The sequence below is a fragment of the Suncus etruscus genome, chromosome 18 (assembly GCF_024139225.1).
Source record: "Suncus etruscus isolate mSunEtr1 chromosome 18, mSunEtr1.pri.cur, whole genome shotgun sequence".
In the NCBI taxonomy this organism is placed as follows: domain Eukaryota; kingdom Metazoa; phylum Chordata; class Mammalia; order Eulipotyphla; family Soricidae; genus Suncus; species Suncus etruscus.
In genome coordinates this window covers 10737787-10758987 of record NC_064865.1, presented here as the reverse complement: position 1 = coordinate 10758987, position 21201 = coordinate 10737787, and the positions used below count along the sequence as shown (strand labels likewise).

The 21201-nt window shown below is 40.7% G+C and overlaps 1 protein-coding gene across 2 annotated transcripts in view; it reads right to left on the bottom strand.

Annotated features, from left to right (window-relative positions):
- Positions 1–20604, bottom strand: part of MCM3 (minichromosome maintenance complex component 3) — a 28804-nt gene extending 8200 nt beyond the window's left edge. Inside the window, exons 1-12 of one of the 2 annotated variants that reach the window (XM_049765486.1) lie at positions 20400–20604; positions 18810–18922; positions 17993–18201; positions 17376–17506; positions 14579–14817; positions 9471–9579; positions 8619–8772; positions 8138–8269; positions 7302–7510; positions 4841–5015; positions 4438–4564; positions 3568–3718 (exon numbers count right to left, since the gene is read on the bottom strand). In XM_049765486.1, coding sequence (XP_049621443.1) covers positions 3568–3718; positions 4438–4564; positions 4841–5015; positions 7302–7510; positions 8138–8269; positions 8619–8772; positions 9471–9579; positions 14579–14817; positions 17376–17506; positions 17993–18201; positions 18810–18922; positions 20400–20477 — 1827 coding nt within the window. In that variant the 5' untranslated portion in view covers positions 20478–20604. The remainder of the gene's footprint in view (positions 1–3567; positions 3719–4437; positions 4565–4840; positions 5016–7301; positions 7511–8137; positions 8270–8618; positions 8773–9470; positions 9580–14578; positions 14818–17375; positions 17507–17992; positions 18202–18809; positions 18923–20399) is intronic. The other variant, XM_049765487.1, reaches the window with a different exon arrangement.
- Between the last annotated feature and the right edge of the window lie 597 nt (positions 20605–21201).

Here is a 21201-nt window from a genome sequence, read left to right as displayed (position 1 = left end):
AATCTTTGATAAAGGAGTGAGAAATCCTAAATGGAGCAAGGAAAGCTTCTTCAACAAATGATGTTGGCATAACAGGTTAGCCACTTACAAAAAAGCGAAATCAGATCCCCAGCTAACACCATGTACCAAGGTCAAATCCAAATCCAAAACCTTGATATAAGACCTGAAACTATAAGGTATATAGAACAACACATAGGTAAAACACTTCATGACATTGAGACTAAAGGCATCTTTAAGGAGGAAACACCACTCTCCAAACAAGTGGAAACAGAGATAAACAGATGAGAATATATTAAGCTGAGAAGCTTCAGCACATCAAAGGAAATAGCGCCCAGGATACAAGAGCCACTCACTGAGTGAGAGAAACAATTCACCCAATACCGTTCAGATAAGGGGCTAATATCCAAAATATACAAGGCACTGACAGAACTTTATAAGAAAAAAAAAATCTAATTCCATCAAAAAATGGGGAAAAGAAATGCATAGACACTTTGACAAAAAAGAAATACAAATGGCCAAAAGGCACATAAAAAATGTTCCACATCACTAATCATCAGAAAGATGCAAATCAAAACAATATGACATACCATCGCACACCACAGAGATTGGCGCATATCACAAAGAATGAGAACAAGCAGTGCCGACGGGGATGTGGTGAGAAAGGAACTCTTATTCACTGCTGGTGGAAATGCCATCTAGTTCAACCTTTATGGAAAGTGATATGGAGATTCCTCCAGAACCTGGAAACTGAGCTCCCATAGGATCCAGCTATACCACTCCTAGATATATACCCTAGGAACACAAAAGTACAACACAAAAATTCCTTCCTCACACCTATATTCATTGTAGCATTATTTACAATAGCCAGACTCTGGAAACAACCAAGATGCCCTTCAACAGATGAATGGCTAAAGAATCTGTGGTACATATACACAATGGAATATTATGCAGCCATCAGGAGAGATGAAGTCATGAAATTTTCCTATACATGGATGTACATGGAATCTATTATGATGAGTGAAATAAGTCAGAGGAAGAGAGATACAGACGCAGAATAGTTTCACTCATCTATGGTCTTTAAAAAACAAATGAAAGAAATTTTTGCAATAATTCTCAGAGACAAAAGACAGGAGGGCTGGAAAGTCCAGGTCATGACATGAAGCTCATCATGATGAGTGCAGTTAGAGTAATAACTACACTGAGAACTATCTTAACAATGCAAATGAATGAGGGAGTAGAAAGCCTGTATAGAGTACAGGTGGGGGTGGGGGATGAGAAGGAGGGAGATTTGGGACACTGGTGGTAGGAATGTTGCACTGGTGAAGGGCAGTGCTCTTTACATGACTGAAACTCAACTACAATCATATTTGTAATCAAGGTGTTTAAATAAAGATATTAATTTAAAAAAAGGAAAAGAAAGCTTCAAAACAAAGCATTGGTCATAGTGTTAAAAAAGAAAAGGAGGGGGGCCGGAGAGATAGCATGGAGGTAAGGCATTTGCCTTGCATGCATAAGGACTGTGGTTCAAATCCTGGCATCCCATACGGTCCCCCGAAACCTGCCAGGAGCAATTTCTGAACACAGAGTCAGGAGTAACCTCTGAGCGCTGGCGGGTGTGACCCAAAAAACAAAAAAACAATAAAAAAAAAGGAGAGAGAGAGAGAGAGAGAGAGAGAGAGAGAGAGAGAGAGAGAAGGGAGAAGGTGAGAGGGTGGGAGGGTGGGAGAGGTAGGGAAACAAGGGACATGGTAGTGGGAAAAGTGCACTGGTGAAGGTTGTTGTATGACTGAAACTCAATCATGAACAATTTTGTAACCACAGTGCTTAAATAATGTAATTATTAAAAATAAAAAAAGAGGGGGGCCAGAGCAGTGGCGCAAGCTATAAGGCACCTGCCTTGCACACACTAGTCTAGGATGGACCACAGTTCGATCCCCAGGCATCCCATATGGTCCCCAAAGCCAAGAGCAATTACTCAGCAATCACCCGGTGTGCCCAAAAAGGGCAAAAAAAAAAAAAGAAAAAAGAAAGAGGGTTGGTGCCAGAATGACAGTAAGGTGGGCTTGCCTTGTATACTATCAATCCAGGTTCCTGGTACCCAGTATGCTCCCCAGAGTCGACCAGACAACTATCTACAACTACCACTTCAACAGAGGTTACTCCTGACTCTATGCTCAGAAATTGCTCCTGGCAGTCTTGGGGGACCATACGGGATGCCAGGATTAGAACCACAGTCCTTATGCATGCAAGGCAAATGCCTTACTTCCACTTATCTATAGCTCTTTGCAGAATCACCAATCCAATTCCATCCAATTCCAAGTATGCCTCCGTATTTGAGCTGACATCCCCAGGACTTTTTTGGATTGAGTGAAGACACCCTTCCCCCATCTCTTATACATCCAGAAGCCCTGACAGCTAAAAACATGCCCCACAAAAGCTGCGGTATAAGCATTAGTGCTTGCATTCCTGGACAGTGTAGCTGTGTGACAACTCCCAACTTTTTAATACTGTCAGATCCATAGAAACACACCAGTTTAGATACCAAGGTGTATCTGCAGCTATCTAATATACAGAAACAGAAGTAAGAGAATGATCAACTAGCAACAAAAGCTTAATAAACCTTCAGACAATAATGACCTCATTATGAGATACAATAAATAATTTGCACAAATTTTCTTTCTTAATAATTTTGCTCCCACTTAACCTGAAAACAAATGTATTACAATTAACTATGTCAACTCTGATACAAGGGGCCAGAGCAATAGCACAGCAGATAGCGAATATGCCTGGCATGAGGCCGACCCAGGTTCAATTCCATATGGTTCAATCCCTGAGCACTGCCAGGAATGACACCTGAGCATAGAGCCAGGAGTAAACACTTAGCAGTGCCAGGGGGGACTTGAAAAAAAAATTTAAAAAAAATAAATAAATAAATAAATAAAGGCACAGGGTAGCTAGTGCCTGTTCAATGAATAAAATAATCTAACATTTCAAATCAGTGATATGAAAGTCAAGAAAGTGCTAACAAAAGAAATCCAGAAGGCAGAAGTTCTATCCTGTGTTGTAGGTAAGCGAGGATCATGTCTAAATCCAAAAATCCATGTTTAGTACACATGCTGAGGCTTGTGAACTTGTCTTTCTGCAATGAAACCACCCAACAGATTGCGATAAATTCATGGATAGTCGTATATTGTTTCTAGAAACAGCTTTGCCAGCTGTCCTACTTGCTCAATGTGTCACCCAATTGTTTGTCAGTGTGCAATTCAAAAATCACCTTCTGGGGAGCCTCCTCTGACATTTATACTGAGTTTACAGGTTCTGGAGGCCAATGTCACTTGGAACAAGGAGATACATGTTATCTCCATGGTTCTCGTTTCATTTCCCATTGGTAAAAGAAAACAGGACTATAGCCTTTGAGCCCAGAAAGAAAAGATAAAGAATCACAAAGAAAAAAAAAAAAGGTAAAGATCTGAAGAAAAGCAATAATAAGGAAATCACCAAGTTGACATGATCTCAGAGCTCTGGGTGCACAGGGCTGGCAGGAGCAGCTTCTGCTCAGAAACTCACCCTGGCAGTGTCCGAGCTCATGCTGTCTTGGCTGCGCAGGCGTGAGTACTCTTCTGCAATGTAGGTGGCTGACTCCTGTGTTAGGATGGGTTTAATCATTTTGGCCACATGGATGTACTTCCTCATGAAAGCTGCACTCACCATCTTCTCCCTGGGTGGATAGCCAATGAATTACACTTCTACATCACAGCTTAGTATCTGCCCAGGGTGATGGCACTGCTCCCCAAGCAAGAGGACAAGACTAGAGGGCCCAGAACACATGTTTATAATTCCCACTGGGAACATGTACAAGGCCCTCTCAAATATTTATAATTTCATTCTATAGATATGAATTTTAGGGATTATTGGCAGTTACTTAAGTGGCAAATCACAAATCACTTGGCAGCTTAAGTGAAATCAAATTTTCTCACTCCAAATTCTCCCTTCTTAAACCAAAAGTTTTAGGTAGATTTCCTACTGCAAAATAAAGCAAACACTGAAATACAGGACCCTACATTTCTTGCTTCAGCAACTGATCTCATCTCCTTTCAAAACTATTTGCAACTCCTCCACTGTTTGCTATCTAAGAATTTTCCCCGAAGCTCCTCAAGAATTGTCACATGACTTGATAATCGCATACCCACTATCAGTTAAGATTATCTTTAGAGTCTCTATTTCAGGAAATCATCAGAATGTAACTTAATCACACAACATTCACAAGATTATCTGGCTAGGGGAAAGCGTATTCAGGGATCTAGAAAAGAAAAGTCACACAGAACTCCCTGTAAACCTGAGCCTGGGAAGCAACATGTCCTGAGTTCCAACATCTATATGCGCACATAGGACAAAAATCTCATGTTCCCTGCAGGGTGAGGCAGAAAGAATGCTCACTTTTTCTTCTTAGTCCCATGTAGAAGGCTGTCATGCTTCTCATATATTTGCGTGTCCTGTTGATCTTCTGGGTCAAAGTTGGGATCATCTGTAGCCAGGATATCCACAGCACTCCCCAAAGGCATAGCTAGAAAACGAAGTTAAGAGAAAAGAGGAGGAGGTTAGTCCAAATGAAACTGCTTCTATAGAACAGAAAGGAAAGAGAGATAGGACTCACAAGGCAAGAATCCAGAATGCAATAAACATCTTGCAATACAAATAATCTAGGTTTAGTACAAATAATCCAAGTAGAACTACCTCTAAACCCACTGTCAAAGTTGTTCTTGGATGCATTGGTAGTTCAGTCATAGAATTCTCACCTGCAATGCAGAAATGTATATAATTCACTCCCTCACCCACTCACCATCACCATCCTGCTCTCCAGGGGCTCTATATCGGTGCATTCTAAGGACATGGTCTGAGATCTCCCGATCCTGCTCAGGATCCATCTGGTCTAACATAATGAACAGCAAGTCAAATCGAGACAACAGGGAGTCCTGCAGCCCAATGTTCTCCATAGGCGTCTTGTACTGGTCGTACTGAGGCACAGAAGGAAAAAGAAAGGTGGAAGAAACATTAATGGAAAGAAAAAGAAGACTGGATGAATTGTAGGAGCAAGAATGAAAAGAAAGGCCTTATAAAAAAACAAAACAAGCAGTATAGCATTATTTAAAGTTACTGAATGACAATTCATTCCATCTGCAATCCAACTCTTCCCTAAATGAAACATAAATCATCTTTTCTTAAAATCACCAAAACCCCGTAGCCTTTCTTTCAAGCAAACAGAACCCCACTTCACAGGTTGGGGATCTCAATCCCAAATTCTTTATTCTGTTCCTCTTATTTATAAGGCAAAGTCAAACCCAAAGGATGACTTCCTCTTGCTTCACCTGTTACAAAAATGGCGAAGCAAAAGTACTAAAAATTCTGGAGTCCCTCACACAGCATATATAGAGTAAAAACTGCAGTACGAAAGATCAGTATCTCTAAATCCCAATGCCATAAGCCGAAGGGAGATTTTTCCCTTGAACTCAGGAACCCCACTCTTAGCTTTTAATTTTGAATCTAAAGCTGAGGCTTACACTCCAACACACCAGAGGATGACATTAATGATTCTGATCATATTACATTTCAGGACCTGCAATTTTCTCTTTGAATGTCCCCTGAGAATGAGATAAATACTACATTAATTTAAAAATTATAGTTCTCAATCCATGCTATACATTAGAACTTTAGGAGCCTTTCTAAGTCATAACTACACCAAGTTCCTGAGCAAAAAGATCCTGATACTAAAACTCTAGACTGGAAATCAGATATCTGAATGTTTGAACACCTCCAAAATGGGTATATCCAAATACTGTGAAATCAACTGTATGGTGATGAATGAAAACAAGACTTTTAATAATGACATGAGTATAAAAAAGCTGATATTATACCTGAAACCTTTGTTATAAACCCATGCTACTTCAATTGTTTTAAAGTCACCAAAATATGCATTTCCATATAATATAAGTTGCCAGAGTACAGCATAAGCCTTGACTCCCATCTTCAACTTGTGACTCATGAGCAAGCTACTTAACCTTTCATGACTCCATTCTCTCATATATATAAAAAAAAAAGATCATAAATATCTAACTCACAGGACTACTTTGAGGACAAAAGATGTTTATAAGTATAAAGTCTAAGTATAAAGTATATAATGTATTAGTCTTCTAAAGTAGAATCTTTATTAAGAACTTGGGGATGGGGCCAAAGCAATAGCACAGTGGGTAAGGCACTTGTCTTGCACATGGCTAACCCAGGTTAGGTTGGAAAGAAACATGAAAACACTAGCACTAGTCAAATGGAGACTAGACAAACAAATCCCTACAAATCTATAGCTACTAGGAAATGAGTCAAGCCACAGAACCCAAGATGGATAAAAGATTATACCATAGCACATCATTATCACACTAAAAAACAAAGATAAACTGTATGCATCCTTAACAAAGAAATGGAAAGGGAGACCTACAGGGACAGAGAGATAGTACAGGGGTAAGACATTTGCCTGCATAAACAACAAACCCCAATTCAATGCCCAGCAATACACGGTCCTAAGTATCACCAGAAGCAATTCCTAAGCAGAACCAGGAGTAGGCCCCGAATGCTGCCAAATGTGACCCCAAACTGTATCCCCTGCCATCCATGACCAAAAAATAAACGTATATAGTGGTACATGTTGGTGGGCTTAGGCTGTTCTAAAATATTCAAAAACGAGCCAGAAAAGCAGACCAGTTTCTTGCCCCCTTGCTCCCTGCTGGCCCTAGTTCAAATCAGCTGTACCACATATGGTCCTCCAAGAACTGCCAGGGATCACTCCTGCCATAAGACCAGGAATAGCCAGAGCATAGCTGGATATGAGCTCCCTGCTTCCCCAAACCCATCAAAAACAATCTTCAGAAGCTGTTAGGAGCCATCTCTTGGAAAAGGAATAGAAGAATAAAGACGAGTTCCATATTATATCTTTTGTTCTGTTTATAAAATTTTTCTACCATCACATAATGATTATCTTAATGTGAATTCAGGTTGTGGTCTGTGAGTCTACAAATTTTTTTATTCTGTTCTGTATTCTCTCATGTTTGCACAGGGTTTAAAAAAATAAAAAAGAAAGAACAATAACAGCAATGACAAAACACTGCCCAGAGCTAAGAACAGTAAGGGATAAAGTATTCACTTCAGTTCTTGGCCAATTTTATTCCATGGGTGATTTAGAACAGGTTTCTTGGCCCTAGTTTTCAGCAAAGCCAAATGGTAAAGACAATGATTCAGAAGCTAATTCCACTCACCCTGCCATACACAGGATTGGCAGCAGCCAGAACACTGCAGCGGGCATTCAGCCGAGCATGGATGCCAGCTTTGGCGATGGTGACTCGGCCTTGCTCCATCACTTCATGGATGGCTGTGCGGTCCATGTCAGACATCTTGTCAAATTCATCGATGCAAACCACACCTCGGTCAGCCAGGACCATAGCCCCTGCTTCCAGGCGGCGCTCTCCTGCCAAGCAGAAAAATGACATGCCCTGGTCCAGACTGTAGGAAACAGATAAGGAATTTCGCCCTCTTTCTTAAGCAGCTGCATTAGCACAGGTGAAAATGTATTGAAAGTAGCAATCAGAGCCTTAAATGAAATACTGGCAGGAAGTGTGTCTGGGAGATTGTGCGGAGAGCAAAGTTGGGGTAAGGGCTGCCAACTATTCTACTGTCACCTGAACAGGAATGTCCTTGTCCCACTACAATCCTTACCAACTAGCCTCTAACAAACTTTCTTTATAGATTTTATTTTCCTCATCCCACTGTTATTTCCTGAATAGCATTTTTTTCCTACTCTTCACATCTCTTCCTTTAATTTATGAAATAGTGCAGTTTCATTTTTATTTCTCGTGCAAGATGTTCAACTTTCTTCTTCAAAACTCATCCTAACCGCCCTCTATTCTTGTCAACAGAAGAACAGCCAAAGATTAATTATTAGTTCGCTATTATTGTCAGGTCCCCAACATATCTGGCTTCAACTAACCTTGTACATGTGCCTTTCCAACACAAGGCAGTGCAGTGCTTAAAGTAAGTACCAAAAATGATGCTTGTCCTCACTGGCACACCTCCGCTAGGTTCCTTACACCCTTACCTGTTTCCTGGTCAGTGGTAACAGCTGCTGTCAAGCCCACGCCAGAGGAGCCCCGGCCAGTGGTAGGGATAGCCCGGGGTGCTGTGCATAGCACATATCGAAGCAGTTGTGACTTGGCAACAGATGGGTCTCCTGGAATTAGAGAGGAGCAATAATGACTCTCTAGAAAATATCCCCCTCCCAAGCAAGTTCCCTTTTTCACACAGCTCCTGGGATCAGGAGACATACCAGTAAGTTCCCTTTTTCACACAGCTCCTGGCATCAGGAGACATACCAGTAAATAGCTGTTAATATTATTTTCTTTGTTTTCCCTTTATCATTGAGAAAAGATAATTTTTAATGCTATCAGTCAGGAAATCTAAAGAAACCATCATTAATGATTTGTTTTAGCTGTTCGCCCTATCATGGGAAGAAATTGTTCAAAAGGAATCAGTCTCAGAGATGTACAGATCATCACAAACAACCCTCTACTACACCTTACCTATTAGAAGAATATTGATGTCCCCACGAATGTGGCTTCCATTCTCTAGATCTCGTTCCACCCCTCCCAAGAGCAAGCAGAGAATTGCCTTCTTGACATAGTCATGACCGTGGATACTAGGGGCCAATGATCTGGCCAGTTGGTCAAAGATATCCTGTAGGAGGAATCAAGTCAGTGAAAGTCTGAGGAGATTCAAGAGGGTTTTACTGAAGTCCACTTTAGCTTTCATCTATTGAAATGCCTGAAGAACTACTCTTCTAAGACATGAAATATTGACCAGACTATTATCAGAACAGAAACAGTGAACATCTGAATCCCAAAACTTGCCTAGAAATTGAATCTACAAGTTTCCTGGTTCTAAAAAAATTTTAGGTTTAATACAACTATATGGTGTATGTATGTTAATTAAAAAGAATTAAAGCATGCATGTAATATATGTGTTAATTTAAAAGATTTTAATCACACAAGCATATATTTTATTCAAATCTAAATGTGAACATTATCTTTATAAAGAAAAATAGATAAACAAAAATAATCTACTTTAAATTTAAGAGCTATTCCATCACTACTATCTCAAGTATCATGTCAAAAATATTAAAGGTAATTGCTTTTCTAACTCTTTTTTCTAATATTTGCATTAGACCCATTTAGACCAAATACAATATAGAAGATATATTTAAGAACCAGTAATAAAAATATACTTTTAATTCCTGGCTGGTCAAAACCAGAAGCTAGCATCAAATCAGTTCAAAATAGGCCAAACCTGACCTTCCACTTAACGAAGAGGGCCCGGTCCATACAACATCTTTAACAAACCCATCCCCACCCCAAGTCCCTAAAGGGCATACAAACCTTAGAGCGAGTTTTACTGAACTTCTTGATCTTGGCTATATCCTCAGCAGAGAATGAAGGCTGAAGATCCTTGCTCATTTGCTTCACATTACAGGCAATCAATACAGTCCTGGAACAAAGGAAAGAGCAAAATCAAATCTAACACTTTTCAAGTCTTAACATCAATCATTTTAGACTAGTAATCAGTAAGAACACATTGGGAAAAAAAAGAAACTAAGAGTAATCAAGAGGGGCCGGAGAGATAGCATGGAGGTAAGGCGTTTGCCTTTCATGCAGGAGGTCATCGGTTCGAATCCCGGCGTCCCATATGGTCCCCTGTGCCTGCCAGGAACAATTTCTGAGCCTGGAGCCAGGAATAACCCCTGAGCACTGCCGGGCGTGACCCAAAAAACACACACAAAAAAAAAGAGTAATCAAGAAAGAGTTAGGTCTCTCTTTGGCTATGACCTAAAAAGACTAACTCTTCCTCACCTCAAAAATGTATTTATCCATGCTGACCTCCAAGTTTTAGGGGAGAATTATGTACAGAAAGATAGCAATAAACTCCCAGGTGAGCCATGAGGCTCAAAAAAATTTCCATTAACTCAAAACATTTAGCCTAAGATAAAATAACAGACGCCTGCCCAGTGGGGCCCCATTGTGAGAAACTGTGAGTGCTGCCTGTGTGTGTTTGTCTCCTGTCCTGTCTCCTGAACCTCTTGGGAGTGGGCTGAATAGGGCCCAGAAAATTCGCTCTCCCAAAGGCTCCAGAAAGAGCCAAGGCCGTGCACTCTTTCTAAGGAAAGAACGCCACTGCAACAAGGAAAAAAAAAATCACACTAAGTACTGTGCTGGATCACTGAAGCCCAGCATTTCTCCGCGGAATGTCCTCTGCTACATGTTCGGACCTAAGATTTGATCCTGTGTGAGGCTTCACCCACAGAGGACTCTCCTTCCTTGGAGGCAAGTCGCCCCACCCAGAAAGGGCGGAGCCAGAGGAGCATGGCCTCCTACATCATTTAGCCAATGAATACCACATCACTTAGAAAAACCCACAATACAAGTATGACAATGGGGAAACAACACAGGCCAGCATCAGACATAGAGAATGAAGATGACAATTCTGATGACCAGAAAACGACCAACCAACTAATCAATCTCTCAGATAAGGAGTTTAGACAAGAAATATGGAAGATACTCAAAGAACTCAAAGAAACCATGGATCAAGTGGAACAGAACACTAATAAGAACCAAGAAAATATGAAGACAGAAATCACAAAACTCCAAACTAAAATAACAGGTCAAATAACAGGCCTGAAAAACTCAGTAAATGAAATTGAATGACAAAATGGATAAGCTCTCCAACAGGATAACAGAAGCTGAGAATAGTATTGGTGCTGTGGAAGATGAGATAAATAACAACTCCATACAGCGGGAGAGACTGGAAAAAAACTTAAAGCAAATGAACAGACAATGAAGAAATTACTCAAAGAATGGAAACAGATGAAAATAGAACTCTATGATAAGCTCAACAGAAAGAACTTAAGAATCATTGGAGTCCCAGAGACCAGGAAGAAAATTTCCAGGAAGAATCAACGATCAAGAACATCATTAAAGAGAAACTTCCAGAGCTAAAGAATCTACGCGATCAAATCCTGCATGCCCAAAGAGTACCAACCAAAAAGAGACCCCAGAAAAAATACCCTAAGACGCATCCTAGTCACAATGACGAATCCCACAGATAGTCAGAATTCTGAAAGTAGCAAGATCAAAAAGGGAAATTACATTCAAGGGAGCATCCTTGAGATGTACAGCAGACCTGTCACCAGAAACACTCAAGGCCAGAAAGCAGTGGTGGGACATAGTGACAAAACTCAATGAAATGAATGCTTCGCCTAGAATACTGAACCCAGCAAAACTCACTTTCAGTTTAGATGGAAGAATACATGCTTTCACAGACAAAAAACAGCTCAGAAACTTTACAGACTCAAAACCATTCTTTTCTTTGTTTGTTTGTTTGTTTTTGGGCCACACCCAGCAGTGCTCAGGAGTTACTCCTGGCTGTCTGCTCAGAAATAGCTCCGGGCAGGCATGGGGGACCATATGGGACACCAGGATTCGAACCAACCACCTTTGGTCCTGGATCGGCTGCTTGCAAGGCAAACGCCTCTGTGCTATCTCTCCGGGCCCTCAAAACCATTCTTAAGAGAAAAACTGAAAGACCTAATTTAAGACAAGACTGACCAAAACACACACCAAATTTCGATATAAAGATGGCATTAAATCCCAGGACAATTCTTTCTCTCAATGTTAATGGACTAAATGCACCAGTTAGAGACACAGAGTGGCTAAATGGATCAAAAAACTCAATCCAACTTTCTGCTGCCTACAAGAAAGGCACCTGAATAGTCAGAACAAACAAAGACTCAAAGTAAAATCCTGGAGAAAAATTATCCAAGAAAACAACACCCATAAAAGAGCTGGAGTGGCCATACTAATATCAAATGATGCAAACTTTATACAGGAAAGTTGTAAGGGACAAAGATGAACATTTTGTATTAGTCAAGGGGTATGTACAACAGGAAGAAATCACTCTCCTAAACATACATGCACCAAATGAGGGGCAGCAAAATATTTAATACAATTGTTGACAAATCTGAAAAATAATATCAATAGTAACACAATAATTGTGGGGGACCTCAACACGGCTTTGTCAACACTGGATAGGTCAACCAGACTGAAACCCAACAAGAATATACTAGACCTGAGAAGAGAAATGGAAGAGACCTAGTAGATATATATAGGACACTCCATCCCCAGAAACCTGGATACACATTTTTTCTCCAGTGTACATGGGACATTCTCCAGGATAGACTACATGCTGGCACATAAAACATAACTCCATAATATCAAGAGGATAGAAATTTTGCAGGCTACCTTCGCTGACCACAAGGCTCTGAAATTATTTGTGAATTCCACAGGGACACAGATGAAAAACTTTAACACCTAGAAGTTAAACAGCCTCTTACTGAATAACCAGTGAGTCCGAAATGAAATCAAAGAGGAAATCAAAACTTTCCTAGAAACAAATGATAATAAAGACACAAACATTTAGAACTTATGGGACACAGCAAAAGCAGTACTGAGAGGAAAATTTATAGATTTGCAAGCACACATCAGGAAGGAAGAAGAGGCCTACCTGAACAGCTTAACAATGTAGCTCAGCTCATAGAATTAGAAAGTGCTCAACAAAGGACCCAAAAATAGGGAGACAGAAGGAAATAACAAAGCTGAGAGCAGAAATCAACGAAGTGAAAGCCCAAAAACCAATCCGAAAGATCAACGAAAGCAGAAGTTGGTTCTTTGAAAAAATAAACAAGATTGATAGACCACTGGCAAAACTAACAAAGAAAGAGAGAAACCTCGTATTAGGAATGAAAAAGGAGAGATCACTACTGATATGGCAGAGATTCAAAGGGTAATCAGAAACTACTTTGAGAAACTCTACGCCACTAAAAATGAGAACCTGGAAGAAATGGATAAATTCTTGGACTCTTATAATCTTCCACAGTTGAAGGAAGAGGATGTATCATGTCTAAACACCCCATCACTATTGATGAAATTAAAACGGTAATCAAATGTCTGCCCAAAAACAAAAGTCCAGGACCAGATGGATTCACTAATGAATTCTTTCAAACTTTACAAGAGGAACTACTATCAATCCTGGCAAGACTCTTTCATGAAATCGAAAAAACAGGAACACTTCCAAATAGCTTTTATGAAGCCAACATCACCTTGATACTTAAACCAGAGAGAGATGCTATGAAAAAAGAAAATTACAGACTAATATCACTGATGAATGCAGATGCAAAGATCCTCAACAAAATCCTGGCAAATAGGATTCAATGCTTCATTAAGAAGATTATCCACTACGATCAAGTAGGTTTCATCCCAGGTATGCAAGGATGGTTTAACATCCGTAAATCTATGAACATAATACACAACATCAAATAAAAATCACATGATCATATCAATAGATGCAGAGAAAATCCCTTCCTTATACCTATATTCATTGCAGCACTATTTACCATAGCAAGACTCTGGAACCAACCAAGATGCCCTTAAACAGACGAATGGTAAAGAAACTGTGGTACTGTACACAATGGAATATTATGCAGCTGTCAAGAGAGATGAAGTCATGAAATATTCCTATACATGGATGTATATGGAATCTATTATGCTGAGTGAAATATGTCAGAGAGAGAGAGAGAAAAACACAGAATGGTCTCACTCATCTATGAGTTTTAAGAAAAATGAAAGATATTCTTGCAATAATAATTTCAGACACAAAAAAGAGCTGGAAGTTACAGCTCACCTCATGAAGCTCACCACAAAGAGTGATGAGTTTAGTTTGAGAAATAACTACATTTTGAAATATCCTAATAATGAGAATGTATGAGGGAAATAGCCTGTCTAGAGTACAGGCGGGGGTTGGGTGGGGAGGAGGGAGATTTGGGACATTGGTGATGGGAATGTTGCACTGGTGATGGGTGGTGTTCTTTACATGACTGAAACCCAAACACAATCATATATGTAACCAAGGTGTTTAAATAAAATATATTAAAAAATAAAAATAAAAAACAAAAACAAAAAAAAGAATAAAACTCAATCATGAACAACTTTGTAACCATGGTGTTTAAATAAAAGGAAAATAATTCTAAAAAAAAAAAAAAAAATAACAGACAGGCCTTGGATTCTTTCTGGGCAAGGTGGCTCTCAAGTAGTCTTCAGGAGGGCCTGGGGGAGGAGGGCACATCTAACAATACCCCAGATGTGCAGGATGAACAATTCAATATTTAGGCTCAGCAGTGCTGAAGTCCCTAGGATCATCCCAGCAATTGGGCAGTAAATGGCATGCAGTTCCATGGATCAAACTCAAATTTAACAGGCATAAACTCTAGCCCTTGGCGCTATCTCCCTGGCCCATCGTATTTCAAGTTTTCAAGTATTTCAGAATTGGTCTCCTGTCAGGTAAAGTTCTCTGTCACTGTTAAAATTCTATAGTATATAGCAACATGGTCAAAAAAATACCAGAAAATGAGGCACATTTCCAAAGGCTCATGACTGACCTAAAAGTCCCTGAGGTGTAGCCTCCTTTCTTCCCTGGAAGACAGCGGTAGGTCCCAACCACCTGGACTCGGTCACCAGGCTTCACTTTATCCACCAGGTCATCATCCAAAATGACGTCCACAGAACGAGGCAGTTGGCCAGTTGGGGCCTTCTCGGGCATCTCCTGGATGGTGATGGTCTGGTGGTCTTTGTAGACTGAGAGGCCATATTCTGTCTCCAGGGGATTGTTTTCCTCGTCCTGGAAAGGTCACATGGAAAAGCAGTTATATCAACACTGTCTTAAGGAATGCCCTCCACACACACTTTAAAAAAAAAAAAATGAAGCCACGGCTTCATCTTTTTACTGGGGAGGGAAACACACCTAATAGTTCTCAGGGTTTACTTCTGGCTCTGCACTCAGAAATCATTCCTGGTGGGCTTGGGGAACCATATGGGATGCTGTAGATTGAACCTAAGTCAACCCTGTGCAAGGCAAACACCCTACCCACTGTGCTATCACTCCGGACCCTTCACACACTTATTGTGAAAAACAAATATAGCTCAGAAATGACTTTGTTACATTTTTAGCGTCTGGGAACAAAACAAGGGAACAACCAGTACCTTCTCTGTTCAATATCATTTTCTATCCTAAAGGAAAGGAGAATCTTTAACCTAAAGGGATCAAGACTATATGAGCATCTAAATTAAGAATCTTACTTCTGAGGCCAGAGAGATAGCATGGAGGTAAAGTGTTTGCCTTTCATGCAGGACGGTGGTTCGAATCCTGGCATCCCATATGGTCCCCTGTGCCTGCTAAGGGGTGATTTCTGAGCACAGAGCCAGGAGTAACCCCTGAGCACTGCCGGGTGTGACCCAAAAACCAAAAACCAAAAAAAAAGAATCTTACTTCTGCTGAAACTGAGTGCGTGCTTTCAGTATGATACAGAATTTCTACTCCTGGGAAACATCCAACAGAAAGATTCAATCAAAGGTCTGTGCTACAATATTCACTGCAGCACTGCCCCTAATGTTAATGGTCATCAATAAAATGTGATATTTCATTCATACAAGTGAATATTACAGAGAAAAGACAATGTGTGACATAATATCTATCCATCAATATCTAACCATCAATAAATCTTATAAAATATTTGGAAGAAATTTAAAAGCAGGCAATGGAATCTACACTATAAGACATCTAGATCAAGTTACCGTTGGAAGTGTGGCTTCAAGAGTTCCTAGTGCTGAGCACTAGGAATGTTCTATTTCCTGCACACTAAAATTACACATATATTTAGCATGTCCTAGTTCAACAAGCTCACACTTATGTAAGTCTTTCTATATGCAAATCGATGAAAACAGTTTTAAAAGTTTTACTTTCTTCCAATTTAAACTTTCTGAAAAGATAAGGGCTGGGGCTAGAGCAACAGTACTGAGAGTAAGACACTTGCCATGCTGACCAAGGTTTGATTCACTATCCCCACATATGGTCTCCTAAACCAGACTAGAAGTGAGCACAATCAGATGTGGCCCAAAAAAAAAAAAAAAAAAAAACAAATTAAAAGACAAGAGCTAGAAAAAAAAAAGTTAAGACCTAGGGCCAGAGTGGTGGCACTAGAGGTAAGGTGTCTGCCCTGCAAGTACTAGCCTAGGATGAACCATGGTTCGATTCCCCAGTGTCCCATATGGTCGTCCCCCCCCAAGCCAGGAGCGATTTCTGAGCACATAACCAGGAGTAAGCCCTAAGTGTGGCCCAAACCAAACAAACAAAAGACAAGAGCTATTACTTGCATGTTTACTACAAGTACTATTATTTCATGGACTCATGTCACCATCACAACTCACTCAGCACAGCAGATATCAAACATTCTACTGTTATAGAATCTCTGAGGCTTTAGAAGTAATTTACAAGTAATTTCCCCCAGTCACACAACAGAAGAGCCAGTCTTTATTAAGCACTGTTGTAATTTCAAAATTCATATTCTTACACACCACCCTGGACAACCTCCAGCAAACCTGACCTGATGTATTTCAAGAACTTGTTAGAAATAGTAATCAGCAGAAAAGCACTACCTGAGTACCTTCCAGCAAAAGTAGGTTTCTAAATTACTTCTAAGCAGAGAAGAAAGTGAAAGAAAATATACAATGACTTTATCCTTAAGGTCCACAATAATTGGGATTCTAAGTAAGTCACTGAACCTCTTAAAAACTCAGCATTTTACCTGGCCATAGGCTACTTTTCAAGTATGTTTTAATATAATTATAAGATACTCTTTAAGGGTCTTTCACCAGTTATAAATATGAAAGCAAACACAGTGTATCTTACTTATAGCATATCTTCCACAGTGCCTAACATTTCTTTGATTATATTTATTTTCTATTAAAATGTGATGAGTTGGTTGGTATTGCCTGACAGAATTAAGTTCAGACATCAAGTAATCAAAGTTAGTCTCTTTTGTCTCACTAAGAAAGCCTTGCATCCATCTTTAGTTTGAATCAACCTAAAAAAAAAAACCTAAGAAGAAAGACATTTCTCATGCTCACTTTCTCCCAAACTGGCAGAAAAAAATATTTACAAAAATTATAAAGTAACAGGTGTATTTTATTAGTTTGGGGGCCATATCTAGTAGTGCTCAGGGCTTACGCCTGGTTCTGCAGTCACGGTGGGCTTGGGGGTCCATATAGGGTAATGGGGATCAAATGTAGGTTGGCTGTGTGCAAGACAAGCATCCTATACACCGTACTATGACTCCAGCCCTAAAACAGACATCTGCAACTCCAATCTCCAAAGAAGCCCCACCAATTTAATTTCCTCACCTTCGTAGGATAAACAGAGCTGGATGGAAAGGCCACCAAGGTGGTAAGATCAGAGTAATGTCTTTCTAAGGTCTTCTTGGTAGCAGGACAATAGTGAACACTGCGGACCACTTTGGGACGAACCAGAGAACCTAGAAATGAATGTGTACATACAAAATCATTTAACTAGATAGTAATAGGCAGTGAGATCTAACCCAGGAAAATCTATGTGACTCTAAATATTATGTTGTTCTGACTAGTTCAAGATACTCCAATGCTACCTGTCATTAATTCTCCTCTTTATTTATAAAAAGTATCACCATAGTCACAAAGAAGTTTACAACTGATTCAATTTGAGAAATAGCTAGAGTTCAGCATTAGAATTAGACCACCATGATCCAAGATTCCTCCACTCTGGATAAAATTCATCATTCAATTAGCATTAAGTGGTAATTCAAAGTCCCCTGAGTCACACACTGGGAGATCTCCTCTGAGTTTTCACCATCCCACAATTCCAAAATTCCACCTTTCTGAAGCTACAAGCTATGCTGTACTACTCCACTGTGCTTTCCCACATGCATTCCTATGCCTATCCCACATCAATTTCCTTAGATAGCCTTCCATTGAAATGCACTCACATTTAGTGACAATGCCCTCTACGCAGACCACACAGCTCAAGAAGCAAGAAGTAAGGGTCCGGGGAGAGACATGTTTCGAGCCAAAGCTGCCCTCCAATCCTATGTAGAACTCCTCATACTGTTTGGCATAAGTAGCATCAATTGAGGCCACAAAATCCTTTAAGGCCTTCTGGAAGGCAACCAGTTCCTCAAAAGCATTGTTCAGGAGGCTACAAAGGGAAAAAAAAAAAAAAGTAATTAGACAGAATTCAGAAAATGTTATGTTTCTTAGACAATAAGAGGCAAAAAAGGAAAACTCAGGTCCTAGGTCCTAATGCCATCAGTACAACTCATCAGAAATGAGACTAACTTTAATCCATCCTATCAAGATGTATAAATGCTACTATGCTAAACACAGAAGAAAGTGCTCTTGGGAGGAAAAAGACTAAGAAACTACCACATACTTGTGGCATTTCTGGTTTGTTTTAATTTTTGATTTGGGGATCACACCTAGCAGTGTTCAGGGCTTAGTTCTGGCTCTGAACTCAGGGGTCAAGACTGCTGTTACTCAGGGGACCATATGCAGTGCTGGGGATTTGATTTAAGAGCTCAGCAACATGCAAGGCAAGTAAGTGCCTTACCTGCTGACCTGTCTTTCCAGCCCCACATACTTCTGAAAGAAGGAAAAAAACTGGGTGCTGGTAAGGCAATGAGGGCTTCTAGGTCAACAATGTTCCAACCAAATGCTCTAAAGCCTGGGAAGCCAGTTCCAATCTGGGGGAGAGGAGCCATACTCATTTAGAGTCTAAATATCCCCCTGAAAACCCTTGCCACTCACCGATTAGCTCTCTTCTCATTCTTCCTGCGCAGGTCATTCACATTGACAATCAGTCGGTACAAATTGTCACTTATCAGCTCCCGAACTTTGCTCTGATAAATTCCCTGATCTTCCTGCAAAATTACCATTTCATATTACAAACAACACCAATTCAAAGTAAGATGTTTGTAAACAGAGGACGCGCACTCAGCAAGAGTTAAATTCAATCTCTCCCACATTTTTTCACTCACTAGCCTAAGCTTCTGGGGGGACAGTTTCAGAATTATGATTTCAAGGTTAGTGCTATTCCGACGATCATCAACTACTTTTCATAGGCTGGTAATTCTCCACTTTCATTAGGAAACAATAAAAGTCCAAAGAAAAGTGAATTCAAACCTTGTTTTTTTTTAAAAAGAAAAAGAAAAGAAAAGTTAAATAAAGCCTTGTACTATTAGATTAAAATCACTTGTTCTTAAAAACTAATGTGCCGAACAAAATATTTTATGGCCCCAAAATCTTGTCTAATGTGGAAAGAGATCCTTAAATTTGGATTTAAAGGATTAGGAAGCAAAAATTCTTTCCTATCTCAGAATAACTATCTTTAGCAAAGCAGTTACCAATACCCCATGGATTTCAAAACTGAGCAATGCCAAACACCCTTTAATCGCATGTTAAAGATTTAACTTTTCCTCTGCATCACATGTTGAGATCGAAAAGAAAGTGGCTAGAATCGAAAGTGTGTTCTTCCGGGGAGGAAGTCAAGTCACTGCACCGTAGAGGCCCTACTACATCCTACATACATGTCATTGGCCTCCTTCTACATTAAGGGATCCTTCCCCCCATATTCTTTCTGCAAACTGGCTGGAGAGGTCTCTGGAAAAGACAGAAATGGGGTGATCCTCTGGCTTGCATTTGGGATGAAAAGAGGAGGCCTCTTCTGAGACAAGATCTTCATGTTGACTTGTAGGAAAAAAATGTAGGGCTGCCTCTACCACCGGAAAATGACAAGATCGAGTTAATCTAGTGGATCTCCATCTGGAGACTGGACATAGGGCTGCCTTTCCTGCCAGAAAAGGACAAGATGGAGTGGATATAGTGAATCTCCATCTGGAGACTGGATGTAGGGCTGCCTCTCCTTACAGAAAATGCCAAAATCTAGTGGATCTCCCTCTGGAGACTGGGCATAGGGCTGCTTCTCCATCCAGAAAATGACAAGACCGTGTGAATCTAGTGTATCTCCATCTGGAGACTGGGCGTAGGGCTGCCTCGCCTGCCAGAAAATGCCAAGATCTAGTGGATCTCCATTTGGAGACTGGGCATAGGGCTGCCTCTCATGCCAAAAAAAGACAAGATAGAGTGGATCGAGTGGCTCTCAATCTGGAGACTGGATGTAGAGCTGCCTCTCCTGCCAGAAAATGCCAAGATCTAGTGGATCTCCATCTGGAGACTGGGCATAGGGCTGCCTCTCCAGCCAGAAAATGACAAGATCGAGTGGATCGAGTGGATCTCCATCTTGAGACTGGGCGGTGAATCTGGTGACTGGGTCAGAACCCTTCCTTAGGAGCAAACCCGGCCGCAAGGCCTTGGTCCAGGCTGCAGCTTTTCCCTCACCTCATCATCCAAGAAATCCAAGTAATCTCTCTGCGCCTCACGCATCTCCACATCGTCCAGCACCACGGTCCCCGCCATTGCTCGCAGCCTCCGGGCCTGCCTCCTCCAAAGCAGAAACACGCAGACTCCAGAAATGATCCGGCACCGGCGGGCAAATGTACCAACTTTTCCCGCCACCAAGGAGGCAGACCCTCGCGATGGCGGGAAATGAGACTTCCGGCGCCGGCTTTTTCTCCCCGCCCCCTCTGCAAGCTGACTGACGGGTAAACCGACCAATGGTATTGAGAAGAGGCTCTCCAGCACCTGCTCATTAGACCAGCCAGAGACCGAATGGGAGCGCTGCATTCTGGGAGTTGTAGTCTTCCTTTATTTCCCCCCCAACCGGATGTTTTGCAGTGGTCTTTGCGGAGCAGCCTAACAGGGAAGAGGCGGTGAAACGGGGAAGGCGTCTGCTTGGCCCGCGCTATAGCCTAGGACGGACCGTGGTTCGATTCCCCACGGCGTCCCATAGATTACCCCCAAGCCAGGAGTGATTTCAGAGTGATTTCTGAGTGCAGAACCAGGAGGAAATTCCAGAGCATCACTGGGCGTGGCCCAAAAACCAAAATAAATAAAGTAATTAAATAAATACACAAATACATAAAAATAAATAAGTGGGGAAGCTTAACTGTTTGAGGGGGTTCTAAGGTAGGGAGATTAAAAAGCATAAAAGAAAATCATTTTTATAAAAAAAAAAGTCAATCAAATATTTCTCTGACATCTGCCTTTCAAGTAAAATAGAAAAAAATAACAGTCCATTTTG